Here is a 22,575-nt window from a genome sequence, read left to right on the forward strand (position 1 = left end):
ATTTTGCCTTTTGCATAACTATAACTTTACCAGAGATTCTAGGCTATAAGTTGGGCACATGCAAATCTTCCCTAAAGAAACGAGAAGACAGAGCCCTGACTGAAAAACTCGCTTATCTAAATGAACGAGCTTCTCCACATCACAGGCACCAAATGATGACCAGTCTTACATTGACTGATGTGGCACAAAAATGTGCCCATCTGCAGTTGGCCAGACACATTTGACCAGAAGTGGAGACATAATAACAAAGGTCCTCATTTACTGCGCATGTGCTGTGAGCCAAGCCCAGGGCTGGGACTTTGCAGGCATTATGGCTAATCCTCATGTAATCCTTGCAAAATGGACCTTATTATGCACGTCGGAAATCGGAGCTGCAGGAAGGCTAAGCAAGTTTCCCCACATCTTATAAGCAGTAATTCTTGGATCCAGATTTGACTGAGTCTCAAGCCCCACGCTTTCCCTCTTCCTTTCCAGTAAGGCTTTCAAAACTTCTAGAAATACTGATTTTGATATGTGACCCATGAAAGAAACAATCTCTGGCCCAAGTGGAAACCAGTTTAGCGCTCTTCTGCATTTGAAAAGCCAGAGAAGCTTATTCCTCAGGATTTGAATGTTTCTCGGGGATGTTGAGCCAGGTCACTGGTTTTGTTTATTTTACTTATCAAAAGTGGGAGGTAGCTGAATATTTGCATTTTTGAATAGAACAATTTTAACACTGCACTTGGTTTCAAGTGGTTTCTAGAGGAACTCAAAAATTGAGCTTGGTCACCTAGCGTTCCCAGACCAGAGCTCTGAAAGGGTCAGCTTGCCCCAGGACACTACAGCAACCTTGGATGGTGTGAATTGGTTCGTCTGGAAGGAGAGGTCTGCTGGGCTAAGAAAAATAGGTCTTTCTGGACATGCCCTGATCCTAATATTTGGGTAACAATTACCCCCACTTAATAGAGAGGCTTGTGGTGGCTAGTTTGTCAAGAGTGTACAGGAGGGTGGCAATGATTCATTTCTAACAAATTCAGTCTACAGTTACAAAATCTCAGGCTTCATGTTGGTTTTGTAGTCCTGGCTATCCTATACTTTGAGGGCTTTTTTTCTAAATAAAAGGAAACTTAAAATCAGGATCAAACTTAGACACACTGTTTCGTAACAGAAGTGTAGTTTTTTGCTTTTAAATGTTTCCAGGCAAAATGGAAATGGATAATACCTGGTTTAGATGGAGACCATTCTTGTCCATCACCTTTCTTAGTAATCTATTTTAAATCTGTGTATTTACACTTTTTCAGCTGGCAAAGGTACTGTTCTAAGATGACACCTCCGAGGAGGAGAAACAACATTATGTGTCACTCAGGGTGTGTGGTGGTCTCAGTGGCTTAGAGCCTAACTTTCCATGTCAGTCTTGCCTTTGCAAGGCAGTATAGCCTTCTGAGTTCCCAGCTTCTGCTTCTTACTATCTTATATCACATTCTCGGGTAAGCTTCCTCTGAGACGTTTCCTGTGAAGTATCTAGTTCTGTAACTTTGAATTAAATATTAAACCACAAGAGTACTTAGCCAGTTTTGGACTGAATAGACACGGGAGATAGGAGAGAGCAATAGTTATTTATTTGGTCTGTACAGTGAACTGAGCATGGTGAAGAATGTTTACTTAATCCTTAAAAATTCTTGTGAGATAAATGGCTCTAGATTCTATTAGATACGATTCATTCACTGATTCATGCATTCCTTTGTATATTCTGTAAGTATCTGAGTGTGTCCTATAAACCACATACGGCTCTAGCCAGTGGGGATATAGCAATGAACACAACACGCAAAAATCCTTGAACTCATTGAGCTTACATTCTAGGGGGGATTGGAGAGAGAACCTATAAATAACAAACAAAACAAAACAAGAAAGTGTAAACTATATATTGTGAAAGAAAGTCGTTAGTCACATAGATAAGAATAAATTAGAGAAGAAGGTAGAAAATAGCACGGAAGAAGAGATAGGGACCATAATTTTGAGGTCAGGCAAGTCTCCATTCAGAAGGTGATGTTTGAGCAGAGATTTGGGGAAATACAAACACAAGCCATGTAGATATCCAGGAGAAAAAGATTCCAAGTTAAGACCCAGAGACAGGAGTACACCAGGCATATCTTAGTGATAGCAAAGAAGCCAGTATGGCTGGGATAGAGGATGGAGGGGTGAGATATGAAATTACAGGTCAAGTTGAGGGAAAGGAACACCGAGGTAGATCATAAAAGGGGGAGAAGAAAGGAGGGTTAGACCACCGGAGAGAATTTTGCTTACACTCAGTGAGGTGGGAAGCCATTGCGGGGAGAGGGAGATTGAGTAGGATCATGAATTTGTTCTAAAAGAATGATTCTGGCTTCTGAATTTAGAAGAAGCTACAGGAGGAACAAAGAAAGGAAGCCATTGCAGTAACTCAGATGAGAGAAGACAGTGGCTCAGATGAGAATGTTCACAATGGAATGTAGTGGAATTCCAATGGATTAAGGTAGTACTGAAGGATCAGCTGAGAGTTTGGATATGGGGTACAAGAGAAAGAGAGGAGTTAGAATGACTCCAAGCACTGTGCACTGGGTAAGGGGGAGGACGCAGTTTCTACTGATTGATATGAGGAAGACCATAGGAAGAAGAGTTGTGAAGGAAGATTAGGACTTCTGTTTTGGCCATACTGAGTTTGAGATGTTTATTAACCATCATTGCGTACATCACGTTGAACAAAATTGGAAAGAGATGCTTGCCATGATTAAGCTTCTTGCGTAAGATCACAAAGGTAGAGATAGTACTAGTCAAATCAGGTCTGATTGATTTCAAAACCTCGTTCATAACTATCCCCCTCTTTTACCCTCAACCCTTGGATCTCCATTTGAATAAAACTTCAGTTAGTGTAGGAATAATTTAGATTTACAGAAAACCATTAAACATTATTTTAGCTTCTTTTAATGTCAGGTCTTCTATGTTGTGAACCATTTACACTTTAGCTGGTTTTTATTTCTTCTAGTCTCATCCTTTCAGAGTGGTACTTTTGAGCCATTTCTTTACCAAAAGGTAAACAAGAAAAGGAGACAAGAAAAGCCACAAAGGACGTGAATAGTGCGTGTTGGCAGTGACTTGGTCCTGTCTGAACTCCTGATAGAGCAATGCAGAGTTAGAGGTTAAGCATCTAATTCAATAATGGTTAAAATGAACTTTTCCCCTTGTGCTGAGATATATTTCTCTGGATACAAACTCAGATATATATGTACATCTCAGTTCTTGGGTGGCATTAATATCCACCCAGAAGCAAATTAATTATATGAACTACTTCCCCAAAACAGTTGTAAATTTTTCAGTGTAAAGATGTTTGAGATGTTGGCATGTAAAGATGTTCCTTTCACAACAAGTTGATGGAAGAAGGGCCAAGTTGATGGAAGAAAAAGCAAGATTGGAAAATTCAATTAAGTGAACTTTGTCCTGTTGTCTTTTAAATGACTGACACACAGATTAGCTCTTTTGTAGGAGGAAACGGGTCAAGGGCTGGACATTGGTTAGATGAAAGTCCAGAGACAACCTGCATGGATTATTTTTCTACAGAAACATTCCCAACGGTGATTTAAGCTTCTCAGGTCTGTTTCTGACTGCCTGTGACAATAGCAAAGTCGTGAGTAGATGATACTGAGCACTGTCACCTTCTGGCAGAATGACATCTTCAGGTAGCCTTGAACCCTCCTGCCTGGCCTTTGGTCATGGGCCACCTTCAGAGTGCCAAGAAACTTTGGTCACCATTTCCATCAGCCATAGCTTTTCCATCAATTACTTACTTAGACACTCCTTCACTCACCTTGGCAACAGCTGAGAATAAGGATAATGGAACAAATAGCTCACTCACTACCCTCCCTGTCTTCTACTCCCGTCATAGATAATCCTGTGGCAAGCTCAGAGTGTGGATGCTTGCGCCATCTTTGCCTCTTTCCTGACAAATGCCAATAGTATTATTCTGCTGAAGTAGGTTACAAATAATCATTGTGTGTATGTAGCCTTGAAAGGGGAAAGAAGTTGTATAAAAATAGTGTGGTTGGGAATGGGGAATGGGAGGGCATGTTAGGGGTAACAGGGACTGGCGATATAATATGCTTCAAATTTCTGGGGAGACCTCTGGATGTGCCATGATAGAATTCACCAGATGCTGCTTTTGCAGATGTTCTTGGTTTTTGTTTTCTGTCTTTATAGGTAGAAAAACTGTCATATTTATACTGGTGCAGAACAAAAAGAACCCCAGTTTGAGTTTCATAACTTGCATAGCTAATTTCATTTGCTGCTGTATTGAATGTTAAATGTATCCTTCCCCCACATGAAGTTGTTACATTTTGAGGTACAGAGCGGGCAGCAGGAGAGCCCTGTGCCTCATAATTCTTGGGGGTAATGAGAGGTGGTGGACATAAGCACCTCTCCCTGTCTCTCCTTATTGTTTGGCCCTGCCAGCTTCCTTAGGAGGCATATACAAGACCACCTACTCGGCTGTAGTGCTGGCGACAGGCTTCAAGTGTGCGCCAAGAGTTGACGCGTGAATCTTAGTTCCTTTCTCCCACAGTCTTAGACCTTTGTAGCATTGCAAAGGCTGGGGGGCGGGGGGGGGGAAGCAACGGGAATGGAAGGATGACCTAATGCCCCATCCGGCTAGGATGACCATGACTCCTACATGCGCTTTCTTCCACTGTGTTCCCTGCCAATCTCATGCTTTCTCAGCTCGTTTTCATGGTAATAAGTGCCATGGTGGTCCTGGACATAAACAGCCATCAGGCAGGCCTGTCAACACTAGCTTTTCCGCCTTGAAGTCACAGCCCTTGTTTCCTGGCAAAGCTTTCTCTCCTTCCTCCTAAGTGATTTTGGTTCCCTGATGTCCCCGTTCAGAGCCATTCTTGTGCTGGAGAAGCCGTATGAAAAATCCCCTAAATGTGTTCATACCTGCCAGTTAAGAGATGTTTTTTGACAAAGAACCGTGATCACTCCCACAGCCAAGCTGAGCACAGCAGGAAAGTGAGCGGATATGTATTAGGTAATGCGGATCACTGATGTTGATTCTGTAGGACACTTACGAAAAAATATATTTAAAACATGTGAGAAACATAAGTGGTTCTTGCAATAAGTACAAGCAGGAAAGAATAGAGATGTGGCATTCAGATGCCATGTCTTTCTTTTTCTTATTTGTCTTCCTGTCTTCTATGTTTAGAAGAGACCCTATTAATAAGTAATAATCTATAAGAGTGAAAAGGACACTGCCGAAAGATAAGGAATTTTGAACATTTATGTCTGCTCTGTGCATTTCTGTGTGACTTTGGAAAGGAAAGCTCTTCACCCATTCACGTGGGTGAGATGCTGCTAGATTAAGTCCCTCCTTCACCCAGCAAACTCCTGTGTTAGAATGCTAATCTTAGGTTCCATTAGTTAACATATATTTTTTTAAAAAATACTCACCTTTTAAACCACATGTTAGGAGATGCTCTGAAACACTCTACTGGATAGCAGTGGTGGCAGTGGTGGCAGTGGTGACAGTGCACGTGTGTTGACCTTTATACTGTTAGACCAAATCACCAGGAACTCTCTGTGTGCATTTTCACCTACTGTACACAGCTCTACTGAGTATAGATAGTGCTGTCGTCTCCAGTTTACAGCGAACAAAGCTGAGCTGAGCAAGGTTAAGTCACTTGCCCCAAATGGCACCAGAGGAAAATGGCAGCTGGCATGCCAGCTTAGGTTTCTCTGACTTCAAAACCTGTGCCTTGAAATGCTATGTTTTAGAGCAAAGTGAAGACAGGGGACTGTCATTTCCTGTGCGGGCGTCATGCACACCCACCCCTTGGAATTTGTTCTTGACTGGTACCTCGGTACAAGAGCTTGCTCTGTTCACTCTTGTTCCCACGGCTGTGTACTATCTGTCAGAGCCAAAGGTGCAGAATCCATGGCTGCCTTGCTGCTCCCTGTCCATCGTGCTAGCTCTTTATGAGCATCACTGACTTGGAACAGGAAGAATCGGGATGTCTGGTTAGCTATGGTTCCCGAGCAACGCACACAGGACACCGGGCCCTGGCCACACATGCCCGGTGCGATGGGCGAGCACCAAGTAGTGTTCTGTGGTAGGTGCAGGAACCCAGTGTGAGCCTCCACCAACTCCTTTCTTACTGTGTGGCTGAGAACATGCCGTGTCTCCTTTGCTCTAGTGTTGCAGTTGTAAAAGAAATAGAAGGACTCGGTAATCTTTGAGATGCTCTGCAGCTCAGTGTTTGAGATATTAGTCCTTGGTGAATGGGCCAGCCCAAATTTACAACCTGCAACCTTCCAATGATGAGCATGCAAAAAGTCATTCACCAGCAGATAGTCCCGACCCTTGGGTGCCAGCATTGCGTCATTTCTGATAGCATACTTTCCAGATGAGGATTGACTTTATGCTTTGTTAAACAAAGTCAAAATGAGAGGAGAATTGAGAAGAGCTTGTTGTTACGAAAAGACGCAACTGAACTTTCTTTAAATGAAGTGACATAGATGTCATTTTCATATTTGATGGAATCAAAGGAAAAGGCCTTGAATAATAATTAGTAAGGTCTCCCGTCTCAAAACTGAACTTTGCCCACCAGTCTCACAGTCATGGTTAGCTATCCCAATTGTCACAAATCCTTAGGTCCGGAGAGTTTTGACTTAACCTGGTAATGGCTTCTAGTGTATTACCTTTCTGTTGACCTTTCAGTGCTTCCTTATTTCTAGCCTGCTGTCGGCCAATCCTGTGGTGGGAATTACAGACTCGTTGATCAGCATCCTCTGTAGCACATTTTATATACACAGAATCTTGTGTATCTAGATCCCTTGGAGTCACCTAGATACGCAGACCTATGCCCGGACAATCTGCTGGCCTCTCCTCCTGGCCCATGCATTAAGCCACGCGTCTCAGGCGTCTGCCATAATTCAGGCAGTCCTGATTCACATTGCACCTGCTCCAGGGCACCCTCTAAGCCCCACCATCGTCCAGCCCCACCGAGCAGCTTCCTTTTAGCCTGATCCTGTGTGCATCCCTGCTCCACCCTCTCCTTATTCTTTCTGTGGAGTCCTTACCAGTTCCGGGGCAGCTCTCCGTCTTCATTTGGATGTCCAGGTCCTCACCAGCCTCAGCACCTCTGGGGATCTCATTCTCTTTAGGTCTTCAGTCCTTCTTTTCCAGGCAGACACACCAGGGTTGTTTGCTGGCTTCCTGATGACTGAGAAACCATGCCCCTCGATATAAGTGAAAGGATTGATGCCAGAAGGCCAGGAACAGCACACTGGACCTTATTCCACACTGGATACATTGCATCCAGAGCTATTACTCAGGAGAGAACAAGCCCTCCCCCTCCACTGAAGTTATAAGCAGACTGCCCATTCCTTGGGTTTCATTTCCCCCCAGAGGAGTTGAAATGTAAGGATTCCAAACTCTTAGAGCTTACTTTGTGGAAAGGGCAAGGCAACATCTGAACAAAGCTCCAGTTTAAACATCCCCTTTTGAATAGGCTTATAGAAACAAAAGCCTGAAAGCCCAGGCATTTGTGATGGACCTTGATGTTTCTAAATAACAAGCGGAGATTACATTGTTTGGGAGTCTTGCTTCAAGTTGGGGATAGAGAAATCATTCTCCAAAGAAAACAAGTCACAGTCCTGTTGGCAAACTAGGAGGCCAGTTCAGCTGCAGATTTAAGGAATTAAATATTCCCCAGAGCAAGAATCCTCAGATACGTAGCCAATAAATAACATATACAAGGTGACGCATCAAATTTAACTCTTCTCGCAGTGACACATGCCGATGCAAAAGTCAGTACCTGGGAAAGGACTGGAAATGATCAGATGGAAATTTCCCTCCGAATATAAGAGCTGACTGACACATGTGTTTATTTAGTTATCAAAATGACAACTGTTTTATAAAGTCATAATAGACCCATTGATAAACCTGTTAGATATGAAAATTTCCATGAGCAGCTACTTTTCTTCATTGCTAAGTTAGAAAGCATAAAACAAAAGGTGTTTTTATCAGATTAGATTTCTGGAGAATCTTCTAATCACTTTTGGATCTTAACAATTTTCGGCAGATAATATATAGAGTAAGTCATGCTGAACTATATGGCATTCCTTTTTCCAAGTCAGTTCCATTCGAATCCCCAAATAAGAAAAAATGCACATAAGAATGGGTAGGATGCAGCTAATTCAGATGTCAAAAGATTTTGAAAGTATCATCATTAGAAAGTGTGTCATCCATCTTTATTTCATGGGCAATAAGATGCTGGTAGCACCTCAGAAGAATTATTATCAGTGATGTTGATAATTTAACTGTTCTTATTATGCTGTTACTGTTCCTGATAGACATCCATCTACTTCTGTTGAAGTCATGTGGGCAGAGGTGTATATAAAGCCCTGTGGTTACACCATTTAGAAAGCTCCAGTTGTTTCTACTAATAGTACCTATCTCTATGGTTATTGGGATGATTAAATGAGAATGCATATAAAGGCTTAGAGCCGTGCCTGGCGCAGAAAGAATGTGGGAAAGCTGTGCCCTTTCTAATTCTGCTTCTGAAAATTGCTGCCTACTTTTAGGTTATCTCTTCCGATGACCACTGCACATAACTAATCAGTGTTTCTGTCAACTCCCTCTTTCCTTATTAAGGGACAGCTTGTTTGGACTGTTTGTATATTGAAATGACTATCCCTAAGCATAGACTTGCTTTAAGTTCACCCATGTTCATCTGACTACTCTAAAAGAACTATGCCTGTATTTTCACCTAATCACACAAGTATTACCATCCATGATTCTAGATCCTTTAAGTTCAGCCTATTTTCTACAAATAAATATATCCTTGACTCCTAATGCTGTTTTCCCATCTCCATAAATGTCATTTATCAATCCAGTTGCCCATACCAGAAACTTGGTTATCATCCTTGCCTCTGCCTTCTCCCCTCCACCTCACAGCTAATCCATCGTGTACTATCATGTCTACCTCATATAAATAGATCTTAAGTCCACCCCCCTGCCTACCCCAACACTCTGCATTCTAATCTAAGCCACCATCGCCTCTTGTCTGGACAAATGCAATAGCTTCCTGAGTGGTTTTCTTGTTTCTACTCACACTGTATTCCCATTCATTGTCCACTCAGCAGTCAAGGTAGAATTTTTGAAATGAAAATGAGACCATGTCTTACCCTGACTTAAAACTCTTCGATGTTTCCCATTGCATGCAGCATAAAATCCAAATACATTATTATGATCTGTGAACTCTGCATGCTCTGGCCCCAGGGAATGTCTCGGGGAGCCCTCTTCCAAGCACTCCCGTTTGTTTCTTTCACAACACTCATCTCAGTTAATAAGCATATATTTTTGGCATCACTTGATTAATGCTGGTCTTCTTCATGAGGGCAGAGATTATTTTGGTTTTGTTCATCACTATGTCCTCAACACTTTATGTAATTCTTGGAACTAAGTAGGTGCTCAATAAATGTTGGTTGAATAAACAAATGAACTCATCCCAGATTCTAATTGTGCCCTATATTATTTACTTGTTAAGGTAACATTTTTAAATATTAAAATTAGTTACTAATAATAGGGAATACCTGTGTACAAGTCATTAGATCACTTGTTTATAGAGATATTTCTAGGAAGTGCATCCTAAAAACTTTCTAGAATTATATCCCAAAATCTTTATACGTCAAAACACTGTAAGTTGAATGATGGATATTTTGGTTCTGGTACAGGTATTGAAATTGGGCTCCTTCCTTCCACACTGTATACTCTATTAAGATTTCCAGAATAACTGCTCCAAATCATAATATTCATAAGATGAGAGCTCACGTTAAATAGCAATGTATCCGTCTCCTGAAGTAAAAAGTTATAGCCAAACCTGTTAGGATACATGTTTGAAATCTATCATCTACGATTAAAAACTTTATAATGGTTTGTGTTTACTAGAAAAATATGTCTGGCACATTTATGAATGATATAACTTTGAGCATGCTTGGTTGGTAAGAGTGGTTGAATTGATATTAGGCTACATGTTTTACATGGTGCTATTTATCTATTAGGCATAAAAGGGCACTTTAGTAATTTAAGTTAACAAAATCATAAAGTTAGTGGGGGATATAAGGAATATCAAATAGAAGGAAATGACATTTGAAATCTATTTTCATTGCATTTTCACATTTTGTTCTTCATTCTTAAACTCATTTCCCTCTAAAAAGCAAGAATGTTATATTGGGAAATAATGTGTCTTGAAAACCTGAGCCAGCAAACTTATGATCCAAGTGGTAATGATTTCCGTAATTGTTAATGAGGCAATGGAAGTTGGATATCTCGGTGCACTCACTGGGGCCAGCCTCTTGCCTGTTCTACAAGAAGCTGTCATATCAAATTTTTGTCCTGACTCCATGGGCACTTTGATTCCTAAACCTTTGAGAAACCTAATCTGAAATCAAAGTCAAGTTTCTTAGATGTGGTCAGACAAGGTCACATTTAAAACAGTTCGGTGAACCTACAGACCAAAGTTGAAAGGTAATGCCTCCCTCCCAAAATTGGCACAGACTTACCTGCTAGCTTACCTTTCAGTTTCTAAGGTGCCTTTTTCACCTCCTTCTCAATGGACTGGGAAAATGAGAGTTTATCCTCTGAAAAAATGGTAGAAGAGTTTCCTTAAATTAAAATCATTTAATTAGGAAATTACACACAGCTGTATTTCAGAAATGTACCTTTATTCAAATCAGTGAATCATGAGGCACTTTGTTGTAGAAATAGCTCGATCAGAGATTGCATGAAGTAAGATGTGCAAAAGGAGCCCTTACTAATTCATAGAAGGACTTCTTTAGATCAGAATTGCATGGTAACCTCAGGTTCATGGACTTCATTGTTTGGCCTAAAGTATCAGGATTTACCCACTCTCTTGAGTGACCCAAAACACTATACAGGATTACATAGCTGTAATGCTATGGAATATTTTTACCCAAATGCTACCTTCCTTCCATGTCGAGCGTTGACATATTATCCAAAATGGCACTGGAAAGTGGGGGAATGGTGACTCTTGTAAGTCATGATCTTAACATCTCACCACACAGGTTTTTATCAAACTTCATGTGATTTAAAAAAGAAAACAAAAAGAAAAAAACAACCTTGCCATTGCTTTATATTTCAGTGTTCTGTCTCTTGTGGTCGAGGGCATAAACAACGAAATGTTTACTGCATGGCAAAAGATGGAAGCCATTTAGAAAGTGATTACTGTAAACACCTTGCTAAGCCCAATGGGCACAGAAAGTGCCGAGGAGGAAGATGCCCCAGATGGAAGGCTGGAGCCTGGAGTCAGGTGAGCACTGCTTCTCCCCTCCCACTGCTTCGTTACCTTCGGGCACGTGGCTGACACCATCATGTTGGCTTGTGTTCCTGTGCTCAGTTTTGGTTTTTCAGAGGGGAGCTTGGGGACGGGGAGGGAAGAATCTTTATGTCAGGAGACTAGCTATGGGACCTTGGGCCCGTGGCTTCAGCCCTCGGCTCTTTGGCTAATACCTACAGCAAGGTGGTTGTGAGGATTCATTCTAAGTGGTAGTCGATGGAGATACCAGATGTGAGCACAGAGTAGCCCCTCCACACTTTGCTGATGTCATTTATATTATATTATCATTCACTACTTGGAAAACCACTAATTCAGATCTCAGTAAGGTCACCTGGCGGGAACTGAGTCTGAGTTTACCTTTGAGGTTCTTAAAGACTGTCAATATAAAGTAGTAGAGATTATTTCTTTTGTATACAGAAAATTAGGGGACAAAGGGAAAGTTCTCTGTCATTTTCTAGCTGTGTGTCCTTGGGTGATTTGTTTAACCTTCCTGAGCCTACTTCATATAGTTCTCATGAGGATTCAATACAAAATGAATGCCACGTAGGGGATTCAGGGATCTTGAATCTCATAGGCTCTCAAGAATAATTTTTTTGTGATGAGTGTGATGTGTATCAGATGGGGAAGGGGGGTAAATACCCAAGAAACTGATTACGGTTAGACCCCACTAATTCTATACATTTGGTGATTTAGTCAGGAATTGGGTGTGAGACTTTCCCTGTTGAATTCAAGAAGAAACTCTAGAAATTTCTATTTACCTGTAAACAATTAATGCATGACCTAAAGCCACTGGCATCTAGTCCTTAAAGTAAATCTCGTTACTCCATACTCTGCCTGGTTGAAGGTGCTTACTTAAAAGTAATAAGGCTCAATTTCTTTCCTTGTGTTCTTTATTTAATGATTCTCCTTCTCCCCATTGATTTGATGCAATGAGGTCTGACTGAATTTGTGGTTCCCCTCTGCAGTGGAGAGTCATGCAGATACTCCTCAGAATCAATAAAAAACTAGGTTCAAGGTTGGCAGCCTCAGGAATTGATTCTTCCAGAGCTTGGATCTTGATTTCTAAGGCCCTAAATAAGTGTTGGACAGCTGTGCTAACATGGGGAGGAGCTGAGAATCCACCATTTCAACGTGACTAATGGAGAATTCCTCTAGAAATGTGCTTTTTTTCTTAAATGCTCTGAGCTGGCATCACTGTCCCCCATACCTTTCAGCTATATTCTGCTTCCCAGATATGCGAATTATGGCCTGCCCCGTTCTCCAGCAGAGTGGGCAAATCCCTCTCATAGCCTTCAGCATAACGATCATGCCTTTTTTTTTGTTTTTGTTTTAATTTAATACTCAAAGCATCTATGTCCTGCCAGAGCTAGTTCCTTCTCTGGCTTCCTTAAAGGATGAGATTTCAAAGAGCTGTTTCATACTAGTCATCTTTAATGGTTTTCTAAGAGATTACTGTCATCTGCCACTTCCAGTCCTTTTGTTTTGGAGCCATTCAATTCATGTAAAAGCCTGAAGCTAATATTATTTAAGGTACCACACTAATTAGCTTGTCCTGTTGTAGACGTTCATGCTCTGTTACTTTTCTTTATTCCTTAGCCTCTATTTGCCTATTTGCATCTTGCCCTGAATATTAAGTTTAGAGCATGTAAATGATGGTCATTTTAAAGTCCAATTCATTCAGTAAAAAGACAATTAAGACAATCTTTTGCTGTTTATTGGTAAACACAGAGTGAGTTTTACTCCAGTATCCTGTGATCCTGAGGGAAAGTCTAAAATTGCTCACAAAGCTGTGATGATTAGGTTTGAACCCTGGGGATTTTTCTGAACATAAGGTAATAGGATTATCAGAAAGCCTCCCCAGAAAAGACCGCACCTGTTCAAAATGATTGCTCAGAAAAGTCTAGTCACCTTTGTAGAAAATGCAAGTAAACACAGTTATGTAATGACCTGTGGCCAGCTTCATAATGTCCTGATTTGATTTGTAGGAATGAATTATAAAAGCAGGCAAGACAAGGTGCTGCACAGGTGAAATCCAATTGTTGCAATTTAGAAGAGTGCCTAAAAATAATCAGGTCCAGTGTTTGATGGAGAAAGATGGTCTGCATGATTAAAGATTATCTGCGTACTAATAATGATCCAGTGGTAAACAGGAATATCCCTCAGGTAGCAATATTAAAGCAAGAGTAATGACTATCTATTTGCCACAAATTTAAAAGATTTTATATCTGGTCCCTCTGTTTTCTGCTGGTAGCTATTTTCTAATCATCTCATCCTCAAGGTAGGAAGAATAATTAATGCAATTTCTCATCATGTCAAACTGTCTGATGATAATAAGACATAGAGAATATTGTAACAGGTGACTGGGATAGCCAAGCTAATTTGCAGAATCTCTCCCTCAAAACTGGTGTTTGGGGGCTTAAAGTAGAATGTTTTATTCCTACGTCTTTTGAAAATCTTTCATTTCTAAAGGAAATATTTTCCAATAAAAGCATGTCTTTTATTGGAAAGCATCCTCACTATAGTTTAAAAGCTTTTTCTCCCCCAAAATTCATGTTCGATTTGTTTTGATGATTTTGATGAATAGCTAAGGTTAGACGCCCATGAAATTTTAAGATAAAAATCAACATCAAATTCTTGATTCAGCTTGATCAATGTGAAAGCTCTATATTTTCCAGATACAAAAGCATTCCAGAAGGAATTTTTTAAACTTACCTATTCCTATAGAAAGTCTTTGTTTTTAAAATGAAAATCAGAAATGCGAAGAATGGTCAGATTAGAACTTATCAGTCATGAATTCATTTAGTGGATGCATTCTATCAATCCTCAGTCACATTTCTTTTTTATGCTTTACTATCTCTGTGGTCAGGATGGGCCTAACAATAAATTTCAAAATGCCATGATTCGATGAATACTCCTTGTTTTCTTTCTTGATACAAAACATGACGCTGTGTCTGGCAATGAGTGGTGGCTTAGATTCGGGGAAATAATTCAGTGTCTTTCAAGCTCTTCAATGCTAATGCCAGAATAGAAAGTGGCAAATTGCAATATGAATGTACCAGCCATTTGGGTTAGGATTTTTCTCATAATTACATTGAGAGCAGCCTGATGGTGGTGTCTGATTCTGAAGTGTTCTGCAAGTGTTAAGGGAGAAACATGGCAAATGCGTAGCTTGTATCTTTTGAGAAATCAAGGAAACCACATACACAGGCCCAGTGATGAGAAAGAGAGGGGCTTTAAAGATGTGCTCTCCATTATTTTCTTTGTATTTGAACTGTAAGCATTGATGTTGAATTGTTTGAATACAGGTTTCTCACCCACACTCGTGCTGACATCATACAGAAGACCGCACCATATTTTAAAAACTGGAAGGCACATTGTAATCCACAGTAACTATGGTACATTGCCTGGGACAGAATTCACTTTGACTGTTGGTTTATTTTGTTTTGTTTTTTGTTTTTGTTTGAGTTAGAGTTATTATCTCTGTTCTTTGCTTAATTTATTTGTGGAGTATCTGCCTAAAAGGTTTACTAAGAAATACAAAACATATCTTATGTAAAATGCTTAGCATATAGCTCTCAACTGGGGTGATTTTGTACCTCTTGGGACATTTGGCAGTGTCTGCAGACAGCTTTAGATGTCATAACGTGGTGGACGAAACGAAATGTGACTGACATCTAGTGGGTGGAGTCCAGAGATGCTGCTAAACTTCCTACAAAGCACAGGACAGCCACCAACAAAAAAAAAGAATTATTAGGTTGAGAAATCCTAGTTTAGAAACTAGCACATAATAAGTGCTTCATAAAAGTTTGCTATTGTTGTAGTTATTAATATTGTTATAGTTGCTTCATATAGTTATTTTTCAAGCTAGTCCCTCCTTTAAATAATGTCACCAAAGTAATACTGGAAGAAAGTCTATAAAATTCTTTCCAGGTTTTCAAGTGTATATTATAATTCTCCAAAATCAGAACTTCCACAGAGACTCTTTTTATCCATGGAAATAAGCGTCAAGTTCCCTCTTTCGGTTGGTGAACTCTGTATACTAGCATTGCACAGTACGGTGTAGAGAGATGAAACATAGCTCCCGGCTTAGTAGTTCAGAGCTAAAAACATCTACTTTTAAACCTGCACAAATAGACTGGCATGCTGGAATGATGGCTGTGGGGGAGAACACATTAATAGAGAGTGCTCAACTTTTTTCCTCTGTAAACTAATGAAAGGATGTACTAAATAGAACAAGAAGAAGTAAGCATGCACATGTGCACATACTACCACCATCACCACCTCCAGGATCATGCAGAGGTCTTTTTGATGCTGTTTTATTCATGGGGTTTCTGTACAAATCTCTCTGAATTCACTAAGCAAGGCCTGGCTAGCTGTGTATGCAAATCATTGCCTCCCACGACACAGCACAGGAAGAAAGCTGAAACACCAAGAAGTCACACTCAGGCAGTGCAGTTCATTTTAAACAAAGATCCCATGGATGCAGCATACAGGAAGGCAGAGCTTGTACCTTGTTGTGCATTTACATTATGTCGAAATTTTGTTGTATGATTTCAAAGCTGGCTTTGACATTATAAAACTCAGAAGCCACAAAAATATATTATGTAGTTGAACTTTCCTGTGTCTTTATTTGCCTTTTGAAATATTATTGAACATTGTAGGCAGTGATTTTTTTTTTAATGTTACTTACTTCAGGCTCTTAATACCTTGCTTTCATTGAACTATATGTAATTTTCTCAATAACGATAACATAAAAAAGAGGTTTCGTTTACTTTGAGCCTGAATTGTATGCACTCTAAATGTCTTCAACCTTGTTTCCTTTTTCTTTAGGTTGTGAAAGCTTCTGAGCTTTTGCATATGTGTATCAGCCCTATGCCCAACTCAAATTTGTTTATTTAACCCTTCTTATTCTTTCTTTGTATTTCTATTTGGACACATTGTTCTGGAAATATACTGTTTTATAATTAAGAGCCCAAAATCACACAGCCAAAGTGTTCTTTTGATGGTTGTTGTTTGTTGATGATGAGAATGTTTGAATGTTTGCCATTGTTGTGTCACTCCCCTGTGTTACAGTTCCTTGTTTCCAGTGTAACCAATGGGAAATAGTATGTATGTTGCTCCCATAAGTGATATATGGCCATTCTTTGTAGACAAGGCAATCTCTTGTGTTCAGGCATCCCCCGTTCCACCCAGGACATAATAACTTTAAAAGTCTGATTTTTTGTGGGTCATAAATGCATTCAATCCAATTAATACAATTAAAACCAAACAAGAGTATGTTGCTCCAAAATATTTCCTTCTCTTCAGCTAGCTTTGATATGAACATCTGAGCTCCTCCCTGGTACAGACTCATCTGAAACGACATAATTTCCCTTCTACGTAGTATCACCTAGTTTCTTAAAATCTGAAATGGCAATAAAATTAATAATCAGCAGAATCCATTGGATGTACTTTTTGATAGTATATTTCTATTAACTCAGAGTTAGATGAGTCTTACCACCGGTTAATTGGACAAGAATTCTTTTCTAACTTAAGAGTGCATAATTCTATTCTTTATGAAGACTTCTTCTTAGGAATATGGATTTAGTGTATGTTAAACTTGTCTTCTCAAAGCCAGACAAATTAATGGAAGCTGAGCTATCACAAAACCTTGGTAAAATTTTTAAATAGCTAAGTGTAATAATATTCTGTTCTTTCCAATCAAACATTGCCATTAGTTTCTGACTGTCAAAACCTTAATAAAGACGATAATTCTTGGCTTGAGATTGTAAAATCCAGCAATGAAGAAACCATTAAAAAATTAATTTAGGAGAAAGTTAATTGCAGATTTAATATGGTGTTTTGCAACTTGGTCAACAAAATATTTCAGCCTGATGAACAGTATTTTTCATGAGCTGAAACATTATGCCTGAGGAAATGGTTTTTCCTTTGTCAGCTTTTCTTCTTATATATTCATCTCTTAGGTTGTACATAGACAAAAATACTTTAGAGAATTCCAGAGTTTAAAAAAAAAAAAAACATTTATCTGTTGCCAGGAATAGGAGCAAAGAAAAGGAAGAGACTGGAGAAAATAATTCTACTTATAAGGCTCTAAAAGCTTCACAATTTACAATCCTTGGGTTATAGTTTTAACCTGCCAAGAAATTCTTTTTATACAGTACTGTATCTCCAATTTCAAGAAGCTCACATCCTCCAGGATAGAAATTATTTGGGATTTTCATTTCACATGGCAATACGATTTCTAGGTTGTACCAAATGTTTCTTTATGATCATTCCCAGCCTTTTCAATTGTTCAAGAGTTTTGCTAACTTTTGAGATTCCTGAAACTTGAATACCTTCCTCACCAACATTAATAGGCAGTGAGTTCACAGGTTAAGACATTGCCCTCGGTCCCTTTCATTGGGATTTAGAAAACTTTGTGAAAGGCATTGGATTAGGGGTGCATTCCCCATGTCTGTGACCCTCCCCCCACACCCTTCAACACACAGTGTTCCCCAAAGCTCCCACTTACACACTCTGTCTTCTTAGTGCTCTGCGTCCTGCGGCCCAGGCGTGCAGCGGAGAAATGTGGGCTGTCAGATGGGAATACACAAAATAGCCAGAGAGACCGAGTGCAACCCTTACACCAGACCGGAGTCGGAGCGAGCCTGCCAAGAGCTGCCGTGTCCTCTCTACGCCTGGAGGGCAGAGGAATGGCAAGAAGTAAGTAGAGCCATGAAGTGGGTACCTGCCAGGCATGTTGCTCAACCCCCTTGCTATCATCACATCCGTTCCCCTGTGAAGCCTTGAAGCATGGTGACAGGGCTGGCTCTTTCCCAAAAGGTCTGCTGTCAGAAGGCAAGCAATTCACTCCAGCCAGGGTGGGAGAGCTCCTCCTTTTTATGCAATTCCTGTGTCGGTGTCCTTGAATGTACCAAGTCTGACTGCCTCCAGAGGAACTTTAACAGGCCTTGGGCCAAATACATACAGATAACTTTCACAGAAGGAGGGGGAGATGGACAAAATATTTCAAATATGTGTATCCAGACTTGGTCATTCCGTATTAGTGCAGACCACCACAAGACAGACTCAAGGTTAAACTCCTCTGTGTTTTCCCTCCTTCCATGACTTTGGCTGGCAGGTAGAGGACAGGCCCTCTTTTGAAACCCTGATTAATTAGTGAAGGATTTCCACCATTAAAACAATGATGGGATCTGAAGAACTACTCAGTTGATGCAGAAATAGACGACTTATTTTTCTCCCACTTAATGTTTGCTAAAGAAAATGCTAATGTTTAATGTTAATGTTTAGTTAAAGAAAACACTAAACGTCCCTGGGGAAAAGTCTGGCTAGGAAAGTAAGACATTAGTACAAGGTAACCTCTGTTTCCAGAACACAAGCTTAGATTGTAGAAAAGGGGGAAAGAGTTTTAGGAAGCAAAACCATGTTCACTGACATTGGAATGAAATAGAAAATTCATACTGTTATTTGCAATAACCAAGACATGGAAACAACCCTTTGATGGGTGACTGGATAAAGAAGATGTGGTACATATACATACAATGGAATACTACTCAGCCATAAAGAAAGATGAAATACTGCCATTTGTGACGATGTGGATGGATCTTGGGAGAATTATGCTAAGTGAAATAAGTCATGTGGAAAATTACCAGAACCATATGATTTCACTCATGTGGAATATAAAACAAAAAGCAACAAACTAATAAACAAATGAAAAACAAACTCATACATACAGACAACAGAATCGTGGTTACCAGAGGGGAAGGAGACTGGGGAAGGACGAAAAGGGTAAAGGGAGTCAAATATATGGTGACAGAAGGAGACTAGACTTCTGATGGTGAGCATACAATAGAATAAACAGATGTCGTATTACAAAGTTGTACACCTGAAATTTATAGAATGTTAGAACACACATGCTGTAGATTGTTCAGAGAGGAATAGTAAAACGGGAATTTTCCACCAGGAATGGTTTTCAGAATAGGGGAAACCATGCCTGGCACTGTGGTAAGTGCTTTATGTTCACTACCTCACTAAATATTTTTAACCACTCAACAAAGTGGGTGTTATTGTTATCCCATTTTTCAGTTGAGGAAACTGAGGTTTATAGAGCCAGTGTCATTTGTCCAACTGCCACAAACCTAGCAAGTGGAAGAAGTAAGACTTGAACCTAAGTTTATTTTCTTAAACCATTAGAGGTACTACACTACATTCTTTTTTTTATTATTATTTTACATAAGTGCTATGGCAGTGCCACTTTTCTTCCAGTTTTATTGAGATGTAATTCACATATAACATCATATTTGTTTTTGGTGAAAGCATGCTGATTTGATATGTGTATACTGCAAAATGATTACCACAGTAAGTTTAGTTATTATTAACAATAACTCTGTTATAGTTGATATCCATCACCTCACATACTTACAAATTATTTTTCTTGTGATGAGAATTTTTAAGATGTACTCTCATAGCAACTTGCAAATATACCATGTGGTACTGTTAACTATAGTCATCATGCTGTGCATTACATCTCCACATCTCCAATATTTATCTTATAACTGGAAGTTTGTACCGTTTGACCCCTTCACCCATTCACCCACTCCCCACATCCAGCCTCTGGCAACCACCAATCTATTCTCTGTATAAGTTTGTTTTTTCTTTAGATTCCACATATAAGTGAGATCATACAGTATTTGTCTTTCTCTGTCTGATTTATGTCACTTAGCATACTGCTCTCAAGGTTCACCCATATTGTCGCAGATGGTAGGATTTCCTTCTTTTTTATGGCTGAGTAATATTCCATTGTATATGTATAACACATTTTCTTTATCAGTTAATCCATCAATGGACACTGGGGTTGCTTTCATGTCTTGGCTATTGTAAATTATGCTGCAGTGAACATCGGGGTGCATATTATCTTTTTGAATTAGTGATTTTGTTTCCTTCAGATAAATACGCAGAAGTGGGATTGCTAGGTCATAAGATAATTCTATTTTTAATTTTTTGAAGAATCTCCATACTGTTTTCCATAGTGGTTGTACCAATTCACACTCCCACCAACAGTACATAAGAAGTTGTTTTTTCTTCACATCCTTGCCAATGCTTATTATTTCTTGTCTTATTGATGATAGCTATTCTAACAGGTGTGAGGTGCTTTCTCGTTGTGGTTTTGATTTACATTTTCCTGATGATCAGTGATGCTGAGCACATTTTCATATATCTTTTGGCCATTTGTATGTCTTCTTTTGAGAAATGTCTGTTCAGGTTCTTTGGCCTTTTTTAGTTTGATGTCATCCCATTAGTTTATTTCTGCTTTTGTTGCCTTTGCTTTTGGTGTCAATCCAAAAAAAATCATCTCCAAGACTGATAATATCAAGGAACTTTCCCTCTATGTCTTCTCCTAGGAATTTTATGATTTCAGGTCTTTTGTTCATGTCTTTAATCCATTTTGAATTGGTTTTTGTGTATGGTATAAGGTAGGGGTCCAGTTTCATTCTTTTCCATGTGGTTGTCTCGTTTTTCTAACACCATTGTTGAAGAGACTATCCTTTCTCCTGTGTATATTCTTGGCTCCTGTGTCATAAATTAACTGATCATATATGTATGTGAGTTTATTTCTGGGCTTTCTATTTTATTCCATTGATCTGTGTGTCATTTTTTTTAGCCAATACCATATTGTTTTCAGTGCTATAGCTTTGTAATACAAGTTTGAAATCAAGAAGTGTGATGCCTACAGCTTTGTTCTTTCTCATGATCTCTTTGGAAATTCAGGGGTCTTTTGTGGGCCAATTTCCATACAAATTTTAAGGTGTTTTTTTTCCTGTGAAAAATGCCTTAGGAATCTTGCTAGCATTGCATTGAATCTGTAGATTGCTTTGTGTCTTGTGGACCTTTTAACAATATTAGTTCTTCCAGTCCATGAGCACAGAATATCTTTTCATTTATTGTGTTTTCTTTAGTTTTTTTTGTCAGTGTCATATAGTTTTCAGTGTACTGATCTTTCACCTCCTTGAATAAATTGATTCTTAAGTATTTTGGGTTTTTTTGATACAATTTTAAATGGGATTGTTTTCTTACCACTGCATTCCTAACGTGTGTGGGGATTGAGCCTTCCAGCCTGTCCTTCCGCCTCAGCTCACTCTCCTAACGGATCAGTTCCACTGTTTGCAGTCATCTCTTTTCTTTAGGACTCTCTACTCTGTCTATTCGGGGTTGTTGTTTTTTTTTTTTTTTGCTTGTTTTCCTTTTAGATAGTTTTACTTCCACCAGATAGTGACAGAGAAGAATGTTTAAAGCAATTAAATTTCAAATTAATTACACTTGTGCCACACAAGTCACTGAAAACCACAGAGGCTGTAGAATTCTACAGACCTGTTTCATATCCCAGCACTGCCACTTATTAGCCGTGTGACTTAGAACAAGTTTTCTTAATTTCTCTGAACCTTGGGGTTTGCCATCTGTAGAATGCAGATAGTAATAACTATGCAGAGTTGTTCTGAGAAAATTTGAGATAACGGAGTGGTTTGGGATTGACGATATTAGATTTAGAAGGAAGAAGAGACTCTCTCATCTCTCTCTTCCTGTGTTACATCTTGATTCTCTTTGTAATTCTTGTTTCAGACCTACCACTGCCGGCTTTCTCTCTTTCCCTCTTCAGCACATACCAAACTCAACCCTGTGTAACTGCTCCAAGGAGTTGAAAGTAAGATAGTGTTGAGAAATGAATCTAAGCTGACTACTCATGTGTTAGCCAACTTTTGAAAAATGCTAGAGCCAATCTGGAAAATGCAAGTTCCATTCCTTCTGAATCCCGAAGAATAGAAACCTTGCCAAATATGTACTGAGGAAATCCTCTTATCTGATCATACAAAATATGACTAGAAATTGACATCTTTGCATGTGATATGCAGATGGATGTTTTTAAATTCTTCTTCAAACATCAAGCTTCATTTAAGAACAGAAGACCTAAGGAGATAGCCTGACCTGTGACTATATTTAGAAGTTTACCAGAGGTTAACCATTCTCACAAAGGGGAAATACTCTAAACAATGAAAAAGCAGATTCGGATAGTTACCCGCCTGTGTGCATGCTTTTTCATCTGCCCAGACCTGGAGAGTTTGAGGAAGGTAGACCTGGGCGGTGAGGGAGAGTGGAACACTGTGGGAGGTCCTCACTTGACACTGAATTTGCAAAGTGAGTCCCAGGGTAACTGGAG

General features: G+C 39.5%; 1 protein-coding gene across 1 annotated transcript in view; it reads left to right on the plus strand.

The window, feature by feature from the left end:
* The window catches only part of ADAMTS9 (ADAM metallopeptidase with thrombospondin type 1 motif 9), a gene marked incomplete at its 5' end in the record, with an annotated part of 160,709 nt that overhangs the window by 105,509 nt on the left and 32,625 nt on the right, over nucleotides 1-22,575 (plus strand). The window contains 2 exons of the mRNA XM_081072616.1: nucleotides 11,169-11,336; nucleotides 17,892-18,065. Coding sequence (XP_080928742.1) covers nucleotides 11,169-11,336; nucleotides 17,892-18,065 — 342 coding nt within the window. The remainder of the gene's footprint in view (nucleotides 1-11,168; nucleotides 11,337-17,891; nucleotides 18,066-22,575) is intronic.

This window comes from Rhinolophus hipposideros (assembly GCF_964194185.1).
Source record: "Rhinolophus hipposideros genome assembly, chromosome: 14".
Taxonomy (NCBI): Eukaryota; Metazoa; Chordata; class Mammalia; order Chiroptera; family Rhinolophidae; genus Rhinolophus; species Rhinolophus hipposideros.